Consider the following 17,356-nt stretch of genomic DNA (forward strand, 5'->3'; position numbering starts at 1 on the left):
TATAGTAGGAACGCGATTACACATCGCAAAGGTTGTCATAGTTCTCAAGGAGATATCGTCTTGATCAGAGACTCCCTTTGATGTGAAGGAAGAGTAATTTGTTGGTGGGGAATGCAAACATCTGGACATCCATGAGACTTTATACCTATCCTCACATACATTGCCGAGCCTACTTGCCTCCTTGAAGTTCACAGCTGTATAGCAACATACACCCAAGAGTCACCTCGATGTGCCACGGCCAAGAACGACGGCCACGACCCTGGTGTCTGTGGATCGCGCGAGAACTGCTATAAAAGTTGCCTGGGTCACATAATGCCAGATCTGCAAGAATTGAAGGATCTGTAGGGAACTACTTCCTAGATCGTCTCTGGGGTGATACGGAAGAGAAGTCCCTGTCGAGGCGTGTCCCTCCTTGGTGAAGTTGGAGAGGTCGAGGGAGGTAGTCATCTACTTCATCGCTATCGTCACCATCAGACATATCGCCAGCCTGTATCTGGACTGTCCCATAATTATGTGGTGGTGAATAAACAGGTACTGAGTGAGCTTGGGTTGGAATCGGGCACCTCAGCCATCGTCGACATGGCGAAGTGCGTTCCCAGGTGGGACCTACACGTTCGAGAACCAATAACCCTGACGGAACAACCAGCTGCATTATTATATGGATATTTCATTCATCGGATAACGAGCATTTATAGGGAGTCAATCTCTTGGAAAGGGAATTGATCTGGCCCAGTTCTCGCCCAGCGGTATAAGACACCCTTTCGCGTCCAAGGATTTTCTCCCACCAACAGCGAATACAATCAATCATATTCCAAAGGGTTAGTCAGACATCAAAGTACATCTCACACCACCATCAAACCGTCCAAAAAGACTGGCTACTACAAGAGCTCTGCTGGCAAACACCCACCACGCTCCCGAGCGCCGTCGTCATCCAGGTATTCGCCCCAAGAGACCACCTCACTTCAGCTTCACCGGCAGCAAAAGGCTCGCTCGCCCAAATCTTCTTCGGAAACGCCGTGAGCACCATGACCGGTCTGTCACCAGAGCATACCGTGCCAACAACAATTGGAAATCGGAGGGATGATGCACTATTGCCGTGGCTTTGCGAACATCTGGCCCGGCTGCGAGACTTTATATCCCCCACGGAACACACCACGCGCCTACCTCCTTGAAGTTCGCGATAATAGATTGATATAAGAAGTACATGACTGTTCTCCCACTGAACAGCAACAGCAATGAGGTCGCATTTCTCAGCATGGCTAATCAAAGACTGAGATGTAGACTGTTCCAACAGCAAGGCCACATCCTCGTGGCCATCCTCGTGGCCACCCTCTGTCACACCATCGAGATACGCATCGACTCCAAGCCAAAAAATCCATGAGGGATGTCTGATGAACAATATATGATCAAGGATGAGAGAGAGCGCCGCCAATGAGGATGGAAATCCCCGGGAGCAAAGACGTCACGGCTCGGGGTGTTCGACAATCCCACGACGATGCGACACACTGCGCCGCTCAAGCCAGTACATTCGGTCCTATGCGAGGGAGGGCCAGGATGGATGATGCTACCATCTACGATACTCATCGCGTACTTTATAGACACCCCGCGGGAGACGCGCGTTGAGTCCTCATCACCACCAAGGCTCAGGGCTTGCAGGCATCACTAAAGCATCAACACGTAGCATCAAGGTCATTTTCGACGACTCTCACAACTCAAGGCATAAAAAGCCAGCACCGAACCTTGGAGTGGTATCCGGCGATACAGAATCGCGTAATCCTCTACTCCGTTGTCCTCGTTGATACCGAGAGCAAACAGCCTAGCCCTCTTCTCCCCTGGCATCATTTCAATCTCGAAACAAAGTCACAGCATTCCCATAATCATAGGCCGAAAGAATAACGACAAAAAAGCATTTGAATAACACTATGGAAGAAACCCGAAACGACGGTACGGGTGACGTGACGTGACCTCCTCCACAGTGTGGGGACACCGACCGTGTCCGCAATGCAAAAAATAAAAGTAAAAATAAAATTCCAATCACTTTTTTTCTCGTCCCTCTTTTCCAACGCGACAGTAAGAAAAGTTGGATGCCCTCGCTTTCCCATGCTTCTGATAAGGAAGTAGACGCTGTCCACCCCTGCCCTCCGTCGTCGCTATACACGCACAAATACACTAGTGACGAAAGGCTGATTAAATCGATGGTTTTGTGGTGATTGATGCAGGTACCGTGTTTTTGCAGAAAAGCCCGCCCGACCCACACGCCCCATCCGGATGCGATGAAAAGTCGTCAGGCGAATGGGTATATAAAAAATGCTGATTCTCGAGGAAGGAGTAGGAAAGGGGCGGAAAACGTAGGAAATGATGCTCTTAAAAGCAAATGCTGTTGATGTATGCGCGGCATTTGTTGCCGTTGCCCTTCTCGGGTGTTCGTCGTCGTCGTCGTCTTTGCGACGGTGTCATGTATTTCGTTGTATTCGTTTACTGCTGCTGGCCGTGATGCGGCGGCATGGGCAGGATGCCGGCGTGGTGCTGGAACTGCATTTGCTTTTGCTGCGCGACTTGGGCCTGGGCAGCCTGCGCGGCTTCCGCGGCGGCGGCGGCGGCCTTTTTGGCTGCCAAGGTGGCCTTTCTCTTGTTGACGGCTCCTTGCATACTTCCGTTGAGCCAGCGTTCTGGAATACTGTTAGCCATTGAATTGCATTGACATCGTGGTGTGTACTCACTCTTCATGGATGCCGACATCTTCTCCGACTTGGTCATGGTGGAGTAGTCCTTCTCTTCGCCGCCGGCCTGGCTTGGCGGGGCGGACGACTTGGCCGAGGCGGGGGCAGATACCGGCGCAGGTCGGGGAGTCGACACGTTGTACTCGCTCACGTCTGTAGAGGTCTGGCGGGGTGTGGATGCGCCCTTGACAGTCCACTTGTCTTTGCCAATGTGCTTAAAAGACATGATGAGCTGCGGAGTGTCGGGCGTGGTTGGGGTCTGGAAGTCGTGCATGTGCTCGAGAATAGTCTCCGACGCGGTCTTCTTGGGCGCCAGCTCGGGGGCGCTCTGCTTTCTGTTAAGGCGAATTCTAGGGCGCTTCTGCGGTTGAACCACTTCCTCAGCTTCCTCGTCGACATCGGCCTCCTCTTTCCAGTTGCGCGGTCGCTTGTTCTGGCGCAGGCCGTAGGTGGATCCGTCGTCGGAGATGGTAGCATTGGAGGACGACGATGTCGGGCGGGACTCGTCCGTAGTCTCTGGAATAGGCACATGGCCGTTGGACTTTCTCTTGCGGCCTCGCTTGGGCGTAACTTCCTCGACCACCGGCTCGGGCTCCTCGACGACGGGCTTTGGCTTGGGTTGACGGCCACGCTTGCGCTTGGGAGGATCTTGCGTCTCGGGCTCGGGAGGCGGCGGCGCGATGGCTTCTTGCTCCGGCACAGGCGTGCTGGGTTCGGACTCGACAACGACTGCCCTCTTGCCTCTAGGACCTCTCTTGCGACCGGGCTTCGCTGGTGAAATTGTCTGGGGTTCAGGCTCGGGCTCGGGCTCCTCTTGGAATGAGCTGGAGTACTTGTCGGCAGCGGCAGCCCTGCCTCTTCTCTTCGGGCCGGGCTTGTTCCCTCCAGGAGTTGCTGAGCGGTCATCCTGTAACACGCCGTCGAACAACTTTGGTGGGTTGCGGGTTCGCTTGCCGGAGACAATGACACCGTCGCCTTCGGCAGCCTTTGCACTAGCTTGGGGCTGGCTTCTGAGTTGCCTGCCCTCTCCGCCGCCGTCTCTTTGAGCGTCGGGGTCTTGGTTTCCAACCTTGTTGGGATGAGGGTCGTACTCAAATCCAAATGCGGAGGCCATGACACGGTCTTGCCAACGCTGCTCGAGGACACCGGCGTCCTTCTCTTTAATGCCCGCTCTGTAGCCTTGCACATCAAAGTCCTTTTCGATGTATGACTCCACCTTGGAAAAAGCGTCGAGGTCGGCAGTCTTCTTTTCGAAGGCGGCATCTTGAATCGCACGACGTTGTGCGTTTTCCTGGTCATCGACAACCTTGGTACACTCCTTGTACTCCTCTTGCCAAGCGTAGAGGCTGTAATTGACTTGGTCCAAGAGGTCCCACAATTCCTCATAAGACAGCTTCTTCGTGTCCTTGAGGAACTCGATGTACTCGGCAGGGTCGCGCACTTTCTTGAATGGGTATTGCTTCCTGAGTCGCTGCCTGGGTCCAGCAAGAGCTGGCGTGTTGGAGCCAGTGGCGGCCGTCGAGGGCAAAGCTGGCGATCCCTGACGGGGAGTAAGCGCAGGTGTGGGGGCTTCCGAGTTGTACCTGGATTCCTGGGATAGTTGAGGACCTTGGCCGTCGGGCTGATGCTCGTCTTCCTGGTCGGCATCGCGGTTAGCCTCTTCGGCATCGGCATCAACATCTGCAGTAGCATCGTAGTCTGCGTCGCCATCTGCGTGCTGGGCGTCGGCTTGCTCTGCGCTCTCATCCGCGTCGGCGTCACCATTGGCATCTGGTCCATCAGCATTGGACGTTGGCGCAGAGGCTTCGACGGTCACCGGGTAAATGGAGTGAGTCACGTATTCGCCTTCAATGTATGGTGTTAGGTAGGACCATGGGTAGCGGGGCTTCTTGAACTCCGGCTCCTTGATCTCAGGCTCTTCGGGGACATCCTCGGGACTTGGGGCAACGTCGGGCTCGTCAGCTGGGGCATCGTCTTGCGGTTCAGTTGCCTCGGCCGCCTCTTCGGTTGCCTCCTGCTCGGGAGCGTCGACCTCCATCTCGTCATGAATTGGCACATCCTCAACTGGCTGGGCAGCGAAAGACTCGGAAACCTTGACTTCAGGCTCGGCTGCAGGTTCCGGGGTTTGAGGCTTCTCCTGCGGCGGAACATCATCGACAGCGTCGACATGGCCGTTGACAATTTCGCCATTAACGGTAGGCTCATGAGCAGGCTCAGAAATTGGCTCTGGGGACTGTTCAATGACGGCAGCATCGTTGATGGTGACGACGGGATTGGTGGTCGTTTCGGAATTGTCAGCAACGACGGCAGGTGCGGAGTTTTCCTGGAGGCCGAGAACCAGCTGTGGCCCGGCAGCCGCCTCATCCGCTTCCGGCTCGACCGCCGTGTGAGGAGCGGTGGCTGTTGGCCGGACGGGAGAGCTGGCTTCTCTCTTGGGGTAGAATGAAAAATCTTCGGCAGGCTCGTCGCGGCGTGTAGAAGTCGACTGCGGCTCTTGGGCCGGGCTTGTGTTGTTAAAAATGGAGACATGGTTGACTCGGATAGGTTGAGGGTGAGCAATTATCGGGCCCGAGTCCATCTCCCCAGTAAATGAGACGGCAGAGTGATTCGGCGTCTGTACAGGCTGCGGCTCATCTTGGTTGAGAATGTGCTGCTCGACTGGGGGAGCGACGTGGCGAGGCTCCTGAGTTTTCCGCTGAATTGGTGAGGAAGGATCGTGGTTCTCGGGCAACGAGATGCGGCCGGAGGTGTCATTCTCATCCTCATCGTGGTCCGAATGATCATCGGAGCTCACGAGATCGGATGAGTCGCCGACGACCTCGATGGTGTCCTTGACGATGTCCTCGTCTGACTGGTGTGAGTAAAAAGACTGAGGCTCGACGACAGTCTTCCGGGCCGGGGTCCGGCGGCGAGCGGCGGGCAGACTGGCGACGGAAAAATCTCTGGAGGTGGCGCGACGCTTTTGGGAAGCCGGAGTGAAGTACTCATCGTCGGCGACCTCACTGTCAGCTCGTTTCTTGCGAGTGGCAGTTCTCGGTGCCGGATGTCCAATCTCGGGCAGCTCGTCCTCAAAGTCTGCAGCCGAGTAGTCGATCTTTGTCCGTTTCCGCAGAGTGTGAGGTCCCTTACGATAGGCCTCATCCTCTTCATCGCCATTGCCGTCATATCCGCTGGTGCGAGATCTCTTTCTAAGAGCCTTGCCTGGGCCAGCAGGGCCGGTGCTTGGTGAAGAGCGGACGCTTGAGAAGGGATTGTTCATCGGAATGGGCTTGGCACCCCGACGATTGGGAGGTGCTGTCTGAGGAGTGCGAGAAGTGACTGCGGGAGGAGAGCGCGTCATTGTGGTGGAAGGAGAATCGCCGGCGGCGCTGGTGTCTGATTGAAAACTTGAATTTGGCAGTGTCTTTCTCCGATTCGGGCGTCCGCCACGAGGTCGCTGCTCCATGTTCTTGTGAAGGGAGAAGCGTTGATGATGGAGTGACGGAGGGTGGGTAGAATCAAAATAAGACGGGGAATTAAGTTGCAGGCGGAGAAAGGGTGGGTGTAGGCGAAATGGTCAGAGCAAGCCGACAGGACGCTGGGGAATGGCAAGAAACCATTCACGGAGACGAGCAGAAGTCTCGCAATGTCCCGATGGTGTCGATGATAAGTCTGAGGGCGATTTGCCGGTGGTGTAAGGGCCGGCAGCGGTGGTGAAAAATATGGTAAACCAGGATTGATGTGCAAGTGGTGATGTGGTTTGACTGACGGGCCCTTGCTGCTTGATTTGGCTGGACCGACTGGCTGGCTGGCTGGGTTGTTGGCACGGGTGAGGAGCGGTACCTTGCTGATGGCGGAGAGTCAGTGGTCGGGCGAGGTACCTCGTTGAGTTGTAGTGGTAGTGGTGGTGGCCAGGCGAGGCAGGAGTGCTAACAGCGACAGGAGTGAGCTGTGCGTAAGGCCTTTCGTGTGCCTGGGCCTTGCTGCTATTGCTGTTGCTGGTCTTAGGCAGGTGGTTTGAGCCAGTAAATGGTAATAAGGGTCAAATAATTCGGGCTCTGAAAGCTCTGCGTCCACGTCGCTGGGCTAAAAATGAGTGCCTCTCGGGTAAAGATGCTGAGACGCAGAATCTGGCGATTGTGTTTTTGAGAAGGCGACGAGATTGTAGATGGGGGATATCAGGGACGCCAAAGTGAAGAATATGGCTGACCCCCTTCTTGTTGATGCGATGCTTTTGCCGGCTGAGGTGCGCTGCTCTCACGCCAGAGAGTTCTACCAGGCAAAGGTACATACGCCTTGTACCTTACCTTAACACGGCATGGAAGGTACGGCAGCCTTCTGAGGTGAGGCGGCCTGCTCTTTCTCAGTCGGGACTGGGACTGGGACTCAGTCTCTGTCAGTCAGTCAGTCAGTCACTTGCAAAAATCCAAATTTGCCAGCAGCCCCGACCCTGGCTGCAACTGGCGCCACCGGCTGCCACTCCCCTTGAGAGTGCGCTGCTGGGGAAAGGAGTGCCAGCGGCTGGCTGGGGATGGGGTAAGCTGCCTCATTGGGTGATGCGATCCCGAGCAAGCCACGGCTGGGCCATGCGAAAAACGGTACATGCGCGGTACGTATCTTTTCTCCTCCTGACACCTCACTGTCCTCGTGCTCACTGCTGATGACGATGGTGGACATTGGTCTCTTAGAATGAGCAGCTGGTTTAATGATACAGGCTTTCATATGTCTCTCTCTCTCTCCAATTAAGCAGCGAAATAACAGACTGGTTTAGTAAATATTTATCAACAGGTCGGAGGTGAGGATGGTCTTCACATTGAATCATCAATCCCGCTGGGCAGAGAGAGTTATCATGCTCAGTGAGCAGGGCATCTTCCAGCACCATCGCATCTCCTTAGGCGCTGTAAGATAATAACTCTTAGCGCCTTTGTCCACTATGACTTGCACCCAGCAGGCACCGTGTCTGTCGAGGCAGACCCGCAGGACGCGCTTTTCATCCTGGGCAGGGGCCCTGGGCCAATGAACTCTCGCCAAACGACTTTATGCCACATACGGACTAGCGCATCCGCATGTCCTGTCCCTGATGATGCACGTCTCCAGCTGCCAGATGGACGTGCCTGGCTGGGCGTCGGTCGGGTCCAGCGTCCACCTCAGTCTCCTCACTCCAACGGACCAGCGAATTGCCCTTGATACCAGTCAATCGCAACGCCATATTCAGCTCATTCAGCTGCTAAGAGTCTCGGAGTTTCTTGAAGTAGAAGATCAATTGCCTTGAGCTGTTGTTTCAAGCTTTTCGCCTTTCATACGGCCCCTGACTCAGCTTCCCGAGCATCCATCCATCCCTTGGACGAGCTCCCCGACCTGCCCTTTCCGGGCCAGGGCCAGGGCCTTCCACTGCCTTACACAGCACCGCCAATCGTCTTACCTGCCTGCGGTGGTGTACCAGATAGCTTGTGACGTCTGCCCCGCAACATCACCTCTCCATCAACAACAACACCAACAGCCACCACTACCACCACCAACATGCCTCCCAAGAAGACCAAGGCTGCCGCTGGCGGCGACGACATCGACGATCTCTTCGAGGGCATCGGCGGTGAAGCTCCCGCTCCCAAGAAGTCCCTCGAGAAGAAGCCCAAGCCCACCACCGCCGCCTCCAAGGCCATGGCCGACCAGGACATCCTCGCCGAGCTCGAAAAAGACCTCGAGCAGCCTTCCCGCCCGCACACGCCCCGTATTAAGGAGACGGCCGCCAAGGGCCCTCCTCGACGCTCTGCCACCCCGACCATTGACGACAAGGCTGCTGCCCCTCGCAAGTCTACCGACAGCGCCCGCTCTTTGCGCGCGAGCTTCACCCCCAGCGCTACGAGCTCCGATCTTCAAGAGACGGAGAAGACGACTGCGTCGTCCTCTGCCGCCGCTGCCGCTCCCGCTGCTGGTGGTGGCTGGTGGGGAAGCGTCTTCTCCACTGCCTCTGCCGCCATGAAGCAGGCCGAAGCTGCGGTCAAGGAGATTCAGAAGAACGAAGAGGCCAAGAAGTGGGCTGAGCAGGTGCGAGGGAACGTTGGCGGCTTGAGAGCATTGGGTAAGTACTGAAGCATCATTGCATGCGTAGAGGCGTTTTCGATCGGCCTGGTCCATTTTACTGACAACGTATGCACAGGCGACAACCTTCGCCAGCAGGCCATGCCGACCTTTACAAACATCCTCCACACCCTCGCGCCCCCGATCAGCTCCCACGAACGTCTGCTCATCCACATCACCCACGACATGGTCGGATACCCCTCTCTCGACCCCTTGATCTACGGCACCTTCTCGCGCGTCATGTCCCAGGTCGAGGGCGGCGAGCTCATGGTTATCCAGCGCGGCCAGGAGAACACCAGCAGGAGATACTCCAACGACGGCGGGGCCGGCTGGCGAGATGGCCCCTGGTGGAGGCAGGCTGACTCCCCTCGTGACCTCGGCATGATCAAGGGTCTCATCGAGGGTACCAAGCTCTGCCGCGCAGGCGCTGAGGGCTACGCCAACGAGTACTTTGGAGCCCACGGCGGTCTGGAGCAGGCCAGGATTCGTGCCACCGAGCCTCTGAGCGAGGAGAACCCGGTGCGCAGCTCCGACCTGTTCCTTGCCATCCAGGCTGTTGGCACGACCTCAGACTCTGCCCTCTTTGCGCGAACTGCGGCTGTTGAGAAGGAGAAGGAGGCGTCTGCTGTGGCCGATGTGGATGAGGCGGATGAGATGGTCTGCTTTGCGGTCTTCTGCCTGGACCCTGTTCACGAGATTGAGTACTCGGCCATCAGCCAGTCTATCCCCGCAAGGTGGATCCAGTGGTTGGATGCGTCTAACCCGTTGACGCCCGCCAGCGGCGAGGACGGCCAGGCGTCTTTGAACCAGTCGATTCCTGACGAAATTCGTGAGATTGTCGAGGGCGGCGGTGTCGACCCCCGCGAGTGGGTTGCCGAGTGGATCGAGGAGCTTCTTGGCCTTGCGGTCGGCGTTGTTGCTCAGAGATACGTCGCCAGGAGAATGGGCGTTGGTGAGGGCGGCATTGGCAAGGGCAAGAGGCGCATGGATGAGCTCGTTGAGGATGGCGGCGGCGAGGCTGCCCGTGCCGGACTGATTTGAGTTGGAGGTTGAGAGCCAGAGTGTAGGATTTTATTTGCTTGGGAGTTCGGGTATACCTGTTTTCCTATCCATCATCCCAACCGGCATTCTGTTTGCTGGTCACAAACTAGAAGCGAGGTTCTACTATTGGGGAACGATGGCATATGCCTCTTCCCAGGACACATTGTCGGGGTTTGGATTTTGAATATCACGGATGTTATCGAGACGACGTATTTCACGATAGCTTTAATGGCTTCAAGGGTTTTCCTCCAACTGTCTGGTCTCACCCGGAGATGAGCTGTGCTTTGTGTCATCGTTGAGAAGGCGTGTTCGAACATGGCCTGTCGATATTAATTATCTGATCTGCCCTGCATGATCCCTCCTGAAGATCGTGGTGCAAATCATGTGGCTAGAGTTTCATGGATACCCCGGCTCCGACTAACACGGTTTGACGTGGCCAAGTGCCGCCAGCTGGAGCAGCCATCCTGCCGCCCTTCCTTTCCGTTTCCAGCGAAGACCTTTCCCGGTATTACGTAATCAGAATCTACCCATCGTAAAATCAATCCTGAAGAAACTTTCCACCCATTGCCTCCTCCTCGTCCATCGCAACCACCATCAGCAACATTTGGCAGCGCGCATCTCGCGCAGCTCAAGTGAGCGTTAACGAGCACAGGCATTAATGTTCATTGCCTGCGGCTCAATGCTATACACAAACCCGTCGTTCCATCACGTGTGGGAACACACAACACATACACACAAAACAGCAGCGTCATACCAGTCACTCGCGCCTACACCAGGGCACCGCTACGAGTCCTCGCTTTTGCGAGGGTCTTCTACCCGCGCCGCGTTTTGCGGAGCAGATTTGAAGAGGACGGGGATTTTGCGGGCGACGTGGGAATTTTCTCGTCCTTCGGGATGGGATCTTTTTCGCGTCGTCTGGTTGAAACCGCTGCCAGAACAAAGGACCATCATAGTCCATGCCCATCTTGTTTCCTACATGGGCGAGGCTCCAGGCGTACCGACATACTATGCGTGAAATGATTGCGTGTTTGGTGATGAGTGTCTTCTTTTTGTGATCGTGTCCTTGAGATCGAACGCGAGGGAAGCGCCGTTCGGCAAGATGATGCCGTCCAATCTTTGATGGACCCAGTTCGACGCCGACGCCGTTGATTCGTCGCGCGTGCCGGCACCGACTTCCCGCCTGGCTGGCGCTGAAATGTCACCACCGAACTTGCCTTGACGTCACTTGGCAGTCAGCCCAAGAACCGCACCTTTTATCGACCAAACACACACACACTCACCTTACCCTCGTTTCTTCAGTACGTAGCTCTTTATCAGCTAGCGTGTGTTCCCTGCCAAGGAAAATAGATGGCTTCCATCCTTCTCGACATCGTCGTACATCGCGCAACCTTTGCATGTGCTCGTGGTGTTTCTGTGTCTTGAAATACAACTTGACCCCAAGCTCGTCTCACTCCCATCTCCCTTTCACGATACCACACATCACACTAACAAAACATACAAAATGCCGTCCTCAAAGTTCTCCCACCTCCCCCTCAGCACCTCGGGCCCCATCCCCTGCGCCGTCACCGGCGCCGCCCTGCTCAACACGCCCTATCTCAACAAGGGCACCGCCTTCCCGCACGACGAGCGCCGCGAGTTCAACCTCACCGGTCTGCTCCCGCAGAGCATCCACACGCTGGACCAGCAGCTCAAGCGCGCCTACGAGCAGTACGCCAGCCGCCACGACGACCTCGCCAAGAACACCTTCCTCACCTCCCTCAAGGAGCAGAACGAGGTGCTGTACTACCGCCTGCTGCAGGAGCACCTGCCCGAGATGTTCAGCATCGTGTACACGCCGACTGAAGGCGACGCGATCCAGAACTTCTCGCGGCTGTTCCGCAGGCCGGATGGGTGCTTTTTGAACGTGAATGATGTGGACAGGGTGTATCATGACCTGGCGCAGTGGGGGAGGCCGGAAGACATAGACTACATCGTCGTCACTGGTAACTCCTGACCCGAGACTCGCAAGGGGAGTGTGTTTGCTAACGGAGACGACAGACGGCGAGGAGATCCTCGGGATCGGCGACCAGGGCGTCGGCGGCGTGCTCATCTCCGTCGCCAAGCTCGTCCTCACGACGCTCTGCGCCGGCATCCACCCCAACCGCACGCTGCCCGTCGTGCTGGACTGCGGCACCGACAACCAGGAGCTGCTCGACGACGAGCTGTACCTCGGCCTGCGCCAGAAGCGCGTGCGCGGGCACAAGTACGACCGCTTCGTGGACGAGTTCGTCAAGGCGGCGCGGAGGCTGTATCCGAGGGCGTATATCCACTTTGAGGATTTCGGGTTGACAAATGGTGTGTTTTTGCTTCTTCTTCTTCTTCCTTTGCCTCTTAGATTTGGCTAACAGTGTGGACAGCCAGACGCATCTTGGACCAGTACCGCCCGCATATCCCCTGCTTCAACGACGACGTGCAGGGGACGGGCTGCGTCACCCTCGCGGCCATCATGGCGGCGCTGCACGTCAGCAAGCAGAAGCTCTCTGACCTGAAGCTGGTCATCTTCGGGGCCGGCTCGGCGGGTGTTGGCATCGCGGACCAGGTGCGGGATGCGATTGCCGCGGAGGGGGGCATCGGCAAGGAAGACGCCGCCAAGCAGATCTGGTACGCCTTCTTTCATGCTTTCGTCATCACTGGATCAATACTGACCAAGTTACAGGCTGATTGACAAGCCCGGACTCCTGATCACCTCGAGCGAGCTCTCCCCCGCGCAGAAGAGCTTCGCTCGCGACGCAGCCGAATGGGACGACACCTCCGCCGACCTCCTATCTGTCATCAAGAAGGTGGAACCAAACGTCCTCATCGGCACGTCCACCAAGCCCAAAGCCTTCACCGAAGAAATCGTCCGCGCCATGGCTGCCGGCGTCGAGCGCCCCGTCATCCTCCCCCTCTCCAACCCCACCCGCCTCCACGAGGCCGTGCCTGAGGACATCCTCAACTGGACCGACGGCAAAGCCCTCGTCGCCACAGGATCCCCCTTCAAGCCCGTCAAAGGCCCCTGGGGCCCCGACGGCAAGGAAATCGAGATCGAGGTCGCGGAGTGCAACAACAGCGTCGTGTTCCCGGGCATCGGGCTCGGCGCGGTGCTGTCCCGCGCGCGGCTGGTCACGGACAAGATGCTCGTGGCGGCGGTGGAGGGCGTGGCGGCGCTGAGTCCCGCGCTGGAGGACCAGACGGCGCCGCTGCTCCCGGGGGTGGATGTGGTGAGGGATGTGAGTGTGAGGGTGGCAAGGAACGTGATCAAGGCGGCGGTGGCGGAGGGGGTGGCGACAGAGGAGGGGATCCCCGAGGAGGACAGGGAGCTGGACGAGTGGGTGAGGGAGCAGATGTGGACGGCGGAGTATAGGCCGTTGAAGCTTGTGGGCATGGAGGGGGCGAGCAGGGAGGCGAAGGGGGAGATGGGCGTTGCGGGGAGCTTTAGCAAGCCTGGGAGTTGGTAGATGGTTAGACGGCTAGACGAGGAGTCTGGTTCTTTGGATATCTAATCTCCTGTTTCATGAGACGTTTGGATTTTGTGATCTGATGGTTGGCTAGACTGGATACTGAGTCCACAAGTGTACTCTGCGCGGGATTCGAGTGCAAAAGCTGTAAGTGACTAATAGGCATAGTAAGGTCAATAGTCTTCATTCACTTACTCAAACAGACACATGTAACGATAGAAAAGAACAAGTCAAGATAGTGATGGGTTATCAAGGCTACACAAATGTTGCTGATTAAAGAGTGGGACTACACTGATTAAATGACACAACAAGAGGGTAGCCTTTTCGATTCTAAAAGAAATCATTAAATAGCAAGAACAGCATCTTTAATAATAAGTTAAATGTTTTCACATTTTATAACTTAAGATTACCTAAGTTCACATGTAAAAACAATACTTTAAGTCTCTTAAATAAATTTTACTTTTTTAATACTAAAGATATAAACACATAAAAATAGCATTAGGAGGATGCTCTAAGCTATTACACGTGCAATTAACTACGGAAGCGTATTACTTATTTCAGGAAACATAAAAGGATATCTACGTATACACACAAACTACAAAACGTAAACGAATGTCTTGATCAGGTCAAAAAAAGGAGTGTAAGCGTGAGGTCAATATATGCTACTACAGGTTCCTTCTACGTCAAAGGATCGGCTTCCTTTCACTCATTTGCCATCTTAGGTAACGATTATCATTTTGATTTTCTTCTTTGACGTAGAATCCATACATATACGCATTAAATTCTCCCACTTCTGCAATACATTTTTCGTCAGGTAATTACCGCTCATCTCAAACAACCACGCAGTTTGTACCACACCAAATACCTAATCACAAAAAAAAGTCCAAAATGTCTCAAATCATGCCCCCAATCCCACGCATCTTCTTCACCTACATCGAGCCCCTCCTCTGCCCCTTAGGCGCCATCCAGCCCCTTCTCAGCCCCTCATCCATCACCGCGCCGCTGACCTCCAGCCCGCGCGAGCCCACGCCCACAGAAACCCTCTGGGCGCTGCAGAACGCCGTGCTGCTGTTCGGGTTTGCCCTGCTCACCTGGGTTATTATGCTGCACAGTAATGACAGGAAGGTTGTCAGGGGTTACGTGCTGGTGAGCGCGCTGATGGACTTTCCGCACTGGGGGGCGCTGGCGGTGGCGTTAAACAGGGAGGGGGTGTTGTGGGAGGTTGGGCAGTGGAGGGGGGAGATGAGAATGTTGGCTTTTGTGCCGATGGGTACGTTTTTGGTCAAGGTTGGGTATTTGGGGCGGTTGTTTGGGAGGGATCGTATGGTGAGGAGGTAGGGTTGAGATGTTGAAGGGGTGGGATAGTGAAATTCGAAAATTTCAAATATAGAAGCGGGAAGTTTGACGCAACAATGGTTTTGATATCAATCAGACGAAAAGTACTATGATAACATTGGATGATTAATTAAAAGCGTAGATGTCAGCTGCTGGGTCGCCTCTTTATATCATGATAACACCAAAGAGATAAACAGTCACACGACACCACCAAGCAGACACATTTAACTGATTTGATTCTTTCTATCCTTCTACAGCCTACTGCTGCGACACATCCACCTTACTCCACCAAAACTCAGACTCCTTCCTCGCCCAGGTATCATCATGCAACCTCGCCGGCACGCCCGCCGCACCCCCAATCAGCTCCTTGTTCTCCTCCCCAAACACCATCGCCTTCGGCGTCCCCTCCGCACTATACCGCTCCCACGCGGGCCTCTCCGGCGCAGACCCCCTCACCGCGTTCGGATCGCCCGTCGCGATGAAGCTCGTGATGTATGCGTTGTACGTCAGGCACAGCTCCTTCTGCGCCGCCGAGATGCCCGTCCGGTTCGGCTCGCACGTCTCGTAGTACATGTTCTCGCCGTGCCGCGCGCGGTCCAGCAGCGAGCTCTCGAGCCCCCACTGGTAGAGGTACACCGGCTCGTTGGTCGCCTTGCTCGCGAGCTCCGCGGTCTGCCGCACAGGCGCGACGTAGGCGTACTGTCCGTACGCGACCTCGAGCCGGCGGTACTGCGCGCCGGTGCCCTCGAGCTGCTCCTTGTACGGCGAGTCCGCGACGGTGAGGGGGTCCGGGTAGAGCGCGTCGATGGTGGCGACGTCGTCGGCGGAGAGGAGCGGGAGGAGGTCGGCGAAGAAGGAGGTGAACTCGTCGGAGCGGGCGACCTTTTTGCTAATGTAGATGGAGCCCTCGTTGCGGTTGAAGCCGGTCATGATGGGGACCTTGCGCCACTTGTTCAGGCGCCAGGACTCCATGGGCGCGCGGGGGATGATGTCGCCGTCGACGACGGGCTGGAAGGCCCAGCGGAGGGAGGGGTTGTACTTGTCGAAGACGGCGATCTGGGCGGCCTGGACGGTCTCGGTGGGGGCGGCGCGGAGGAAGGCGAAGGTGTCGGCGGAGGAGAGGCCGGGCGGGCAGGCGCAGGCGGCGAGGAAATCGGCGAACTGGGCCTCGTGGATGGGGGCGCTGTAGGGGCGGACGGCGCGGGAGGTGGGCGCGCCGGATTCGAGGATGGCTTTGTGGAAGAGGGGGGCGGATTGGCCTTCGTCGTGCACGAGGATGTGGCCGATCTGGGGGGGAGGGGTGTTAGTTTCTGGGCGGGAGTTGGGGGAGAGACAAGAAGCTTACGGAGTGTGCTCCAGCGGAGATGCCGAAGAGGGTGACGTTGTTGGGGTCACCTCCAAAGGCGGCGATGTTGTCGCGCACCCATTCGAGGAGGAGGAGCTGGTCCTTGAGGCCGAGGTTGAGGGCGCCCTGCTCGTAGCTCGTCGTCGAGGGGAGGAAGCCGAGGGCGCCGATGCGGTAGTTGAAGGACACGGCGACCAGGTCCTGGCCGGAATTGGCGAGGAACGAGGGCGTGTTGTGCATCATGGCGGTGCCGCGGTTGAAGGCGCCGCCGTGGATGTACACGCCGACGGGGAGCAGGTCCTTCTTGCCCGCGCCCTGCGGCCGGAAGACGTTGGCCGTGAGGCAGTCCTCGCTATACTCGAACTTGGGGCCGCCGGGGAAGAGCTGCTTGCCCGGGGCGACGGCGCCGAACTTGGAGGCGTCGATCGTCGCCGTGGACGGTTCCACCTTCACCGGGGGCCGGAACCGGCGGTCGCCGGTCGGCGGCTGCGCGTACGGGATGCCGCGGAAGGCCTCGACCGGCCGCGGGATGGCCTCCGTCACGACGGTGCCGACCACCGTGCCCTGCGCGATGGTCACCGAGGGGCGGTCCTCAACCTTGGAGCCCATCTTGGGAATGTATGTGTGTGTGTATGTCTTGGATGGGTGTCTTGGTTGGGGCAAGGGTGAGAGGTGGGTGGTGAACCGGGGGCTTGGTAAAGCTTGGGGTGGGTGTGGTTGATGATTAGATCAGGTATCGGCGGATGGATGTACCGGATCGCCGTTGCAGCAACTATCGCACGGCAGACAGGCCCTCCCAATTGAGTTGACTAGCATTGTTAAATGAGTAGGGAAAGCCGCGACGTTGGTAGAGAGAAGCCATGTTTTCCCGCGGGGATCGGGCGGCCGAGCGATATCGGCTCAAGAAGTGCGCTTTCGGGCCCAGATCTGTCGTCCGAAGCACTCTTTGATCTTCAGGCTTATCATGTTTATCAGCGCCGGTCGGCAAGACCCCGACCTCCTCTCGACTCATGCGGCCCCCGGCCGTGTTCCCCGCGATAGCCAGACCAGCCATTGGCAGACCCAGGACTGCGGATAAAGTAGCCCGTTATGGGGTTTCCTGGGCATGGGTCCGGTTCCTGATAAGATGCTTGTTTGGTTTACTCAACTGGCAGAGTAGGACTGACAGTTCCCCGGGCTATCTGCACTATCTGGGAGAGGGCTCGTCTATCAACTGCACCCCGGAGACCAGGCCTCGTGAGCCTGCGGGGGGTCGAGATAATGGCCAATTGGCGACGGGGCATTAAAACATCATGTCCTCTCCCCTCCCCGTGAAGTCACGAAGGTCGAGCCGTCAACTTCAACGCCTCTTGTTGTTCCTGTTGCTAGACACATCGGTCCTT

At 56.8% G+C, this 17,356-nt stretch overlaps 4 protein-coding genes across 4 annotated transcripts; 2 read left to right on the forward strand and 2 right to left on the reverse strand.

The window, feature by feature from the left end:
- Positions 1–2,475: 2,475 nt before the first annotated feature.
- COL26b_013538 (uncharacterized protein) lies at positions 2,476–6,060 on the reverse strand (the record flags this gene model as incomplete). Its single annotated transcript, XM_053186135.1, has 2 exons — positions 2,476–2,669; positions 2,721–6,060. The coding sequence occupies 2 exons, from the start codon at positions 6,058–6,060 to the stop codon at positions 2,476–2,478; spliced, it is 3,534 nt and encodes a 1,177-aa protein (XP_053029909.1).
- Positions 6,061–8,219: 2,159 nt separating this feature from the next.
- COL26b_013539 (uncharacterized protein) lies at positions 8,220–9,818 on the forward strand (the record flags this gene model as incomplete). Its single annotated transcript, XM_053186136.1, has 2 exons — positions 8,220–8,778; positions 8,857–9,818. The coding sequence occupies 2 exons, from the start codon at positions 8,220–8,222 to the stop codon at positions 9,816–9,818; spliced, it is 1,521 nt and encodes a 506-aa protein (XP_053029910.1).
- A 1,501-nt stretch (positions 9,819–11,319) lies between these two features.
- On the forward strand, positions 11,320–13,294 carry COL26b_013540 (uncharacterized protein; the record flags this gene model as incomplete). Its single annotated transcript, XM_053186137.1, has 4 exons — positions 11,320–11,800; positions 11,856–12,152; positions 12,215–12,458; positions 12,514–13,294. 4 exons carry the CDS (start codon positions 11,320–11,322, stop codon positions 13,292–13,294), a joined length of 1,803 nt encoding a protein of 600 aa, XP_053029911.1.
- Positions 13,295–14,887: 1,593 nt separating this feature from the next.
- Positions 14,888–16,583, reverse strand: COL26b_013541 (uncharacterized protein; the record flags this gene model as incomplete). The annotated part of the gene is made up of 2 exons (XM_053186138.1): positions 14,888–15,916; positions 15,975–16,583. 2 exons carry the CDS (start codon positions 16,581–16,583, stop codon positions 14,888–14,890), a joined length of 1,638 nt encoding a protein of 545 aa, XP_053029912.1.
- Between the last annotated feature and the right edge of the window lie 773 nt (positions 16,584–17,356).

The sequence above is a fragment of the Colletotrichum chrysophilum genome (genome assembly GCF_026319265.1).
Source record: "Colletotrichum chrysophilum strain AFK26 chromosome Unknown scaffold_237, whole genome shotgun sequence".
Taxonomy (NCBI): Eukaryota; Fungi; Ascomycota; class Sordariomycetes; order Glomerellales; family Glomerellaceae; genus Colletotrichum; species Colletotrichum chrysophilum.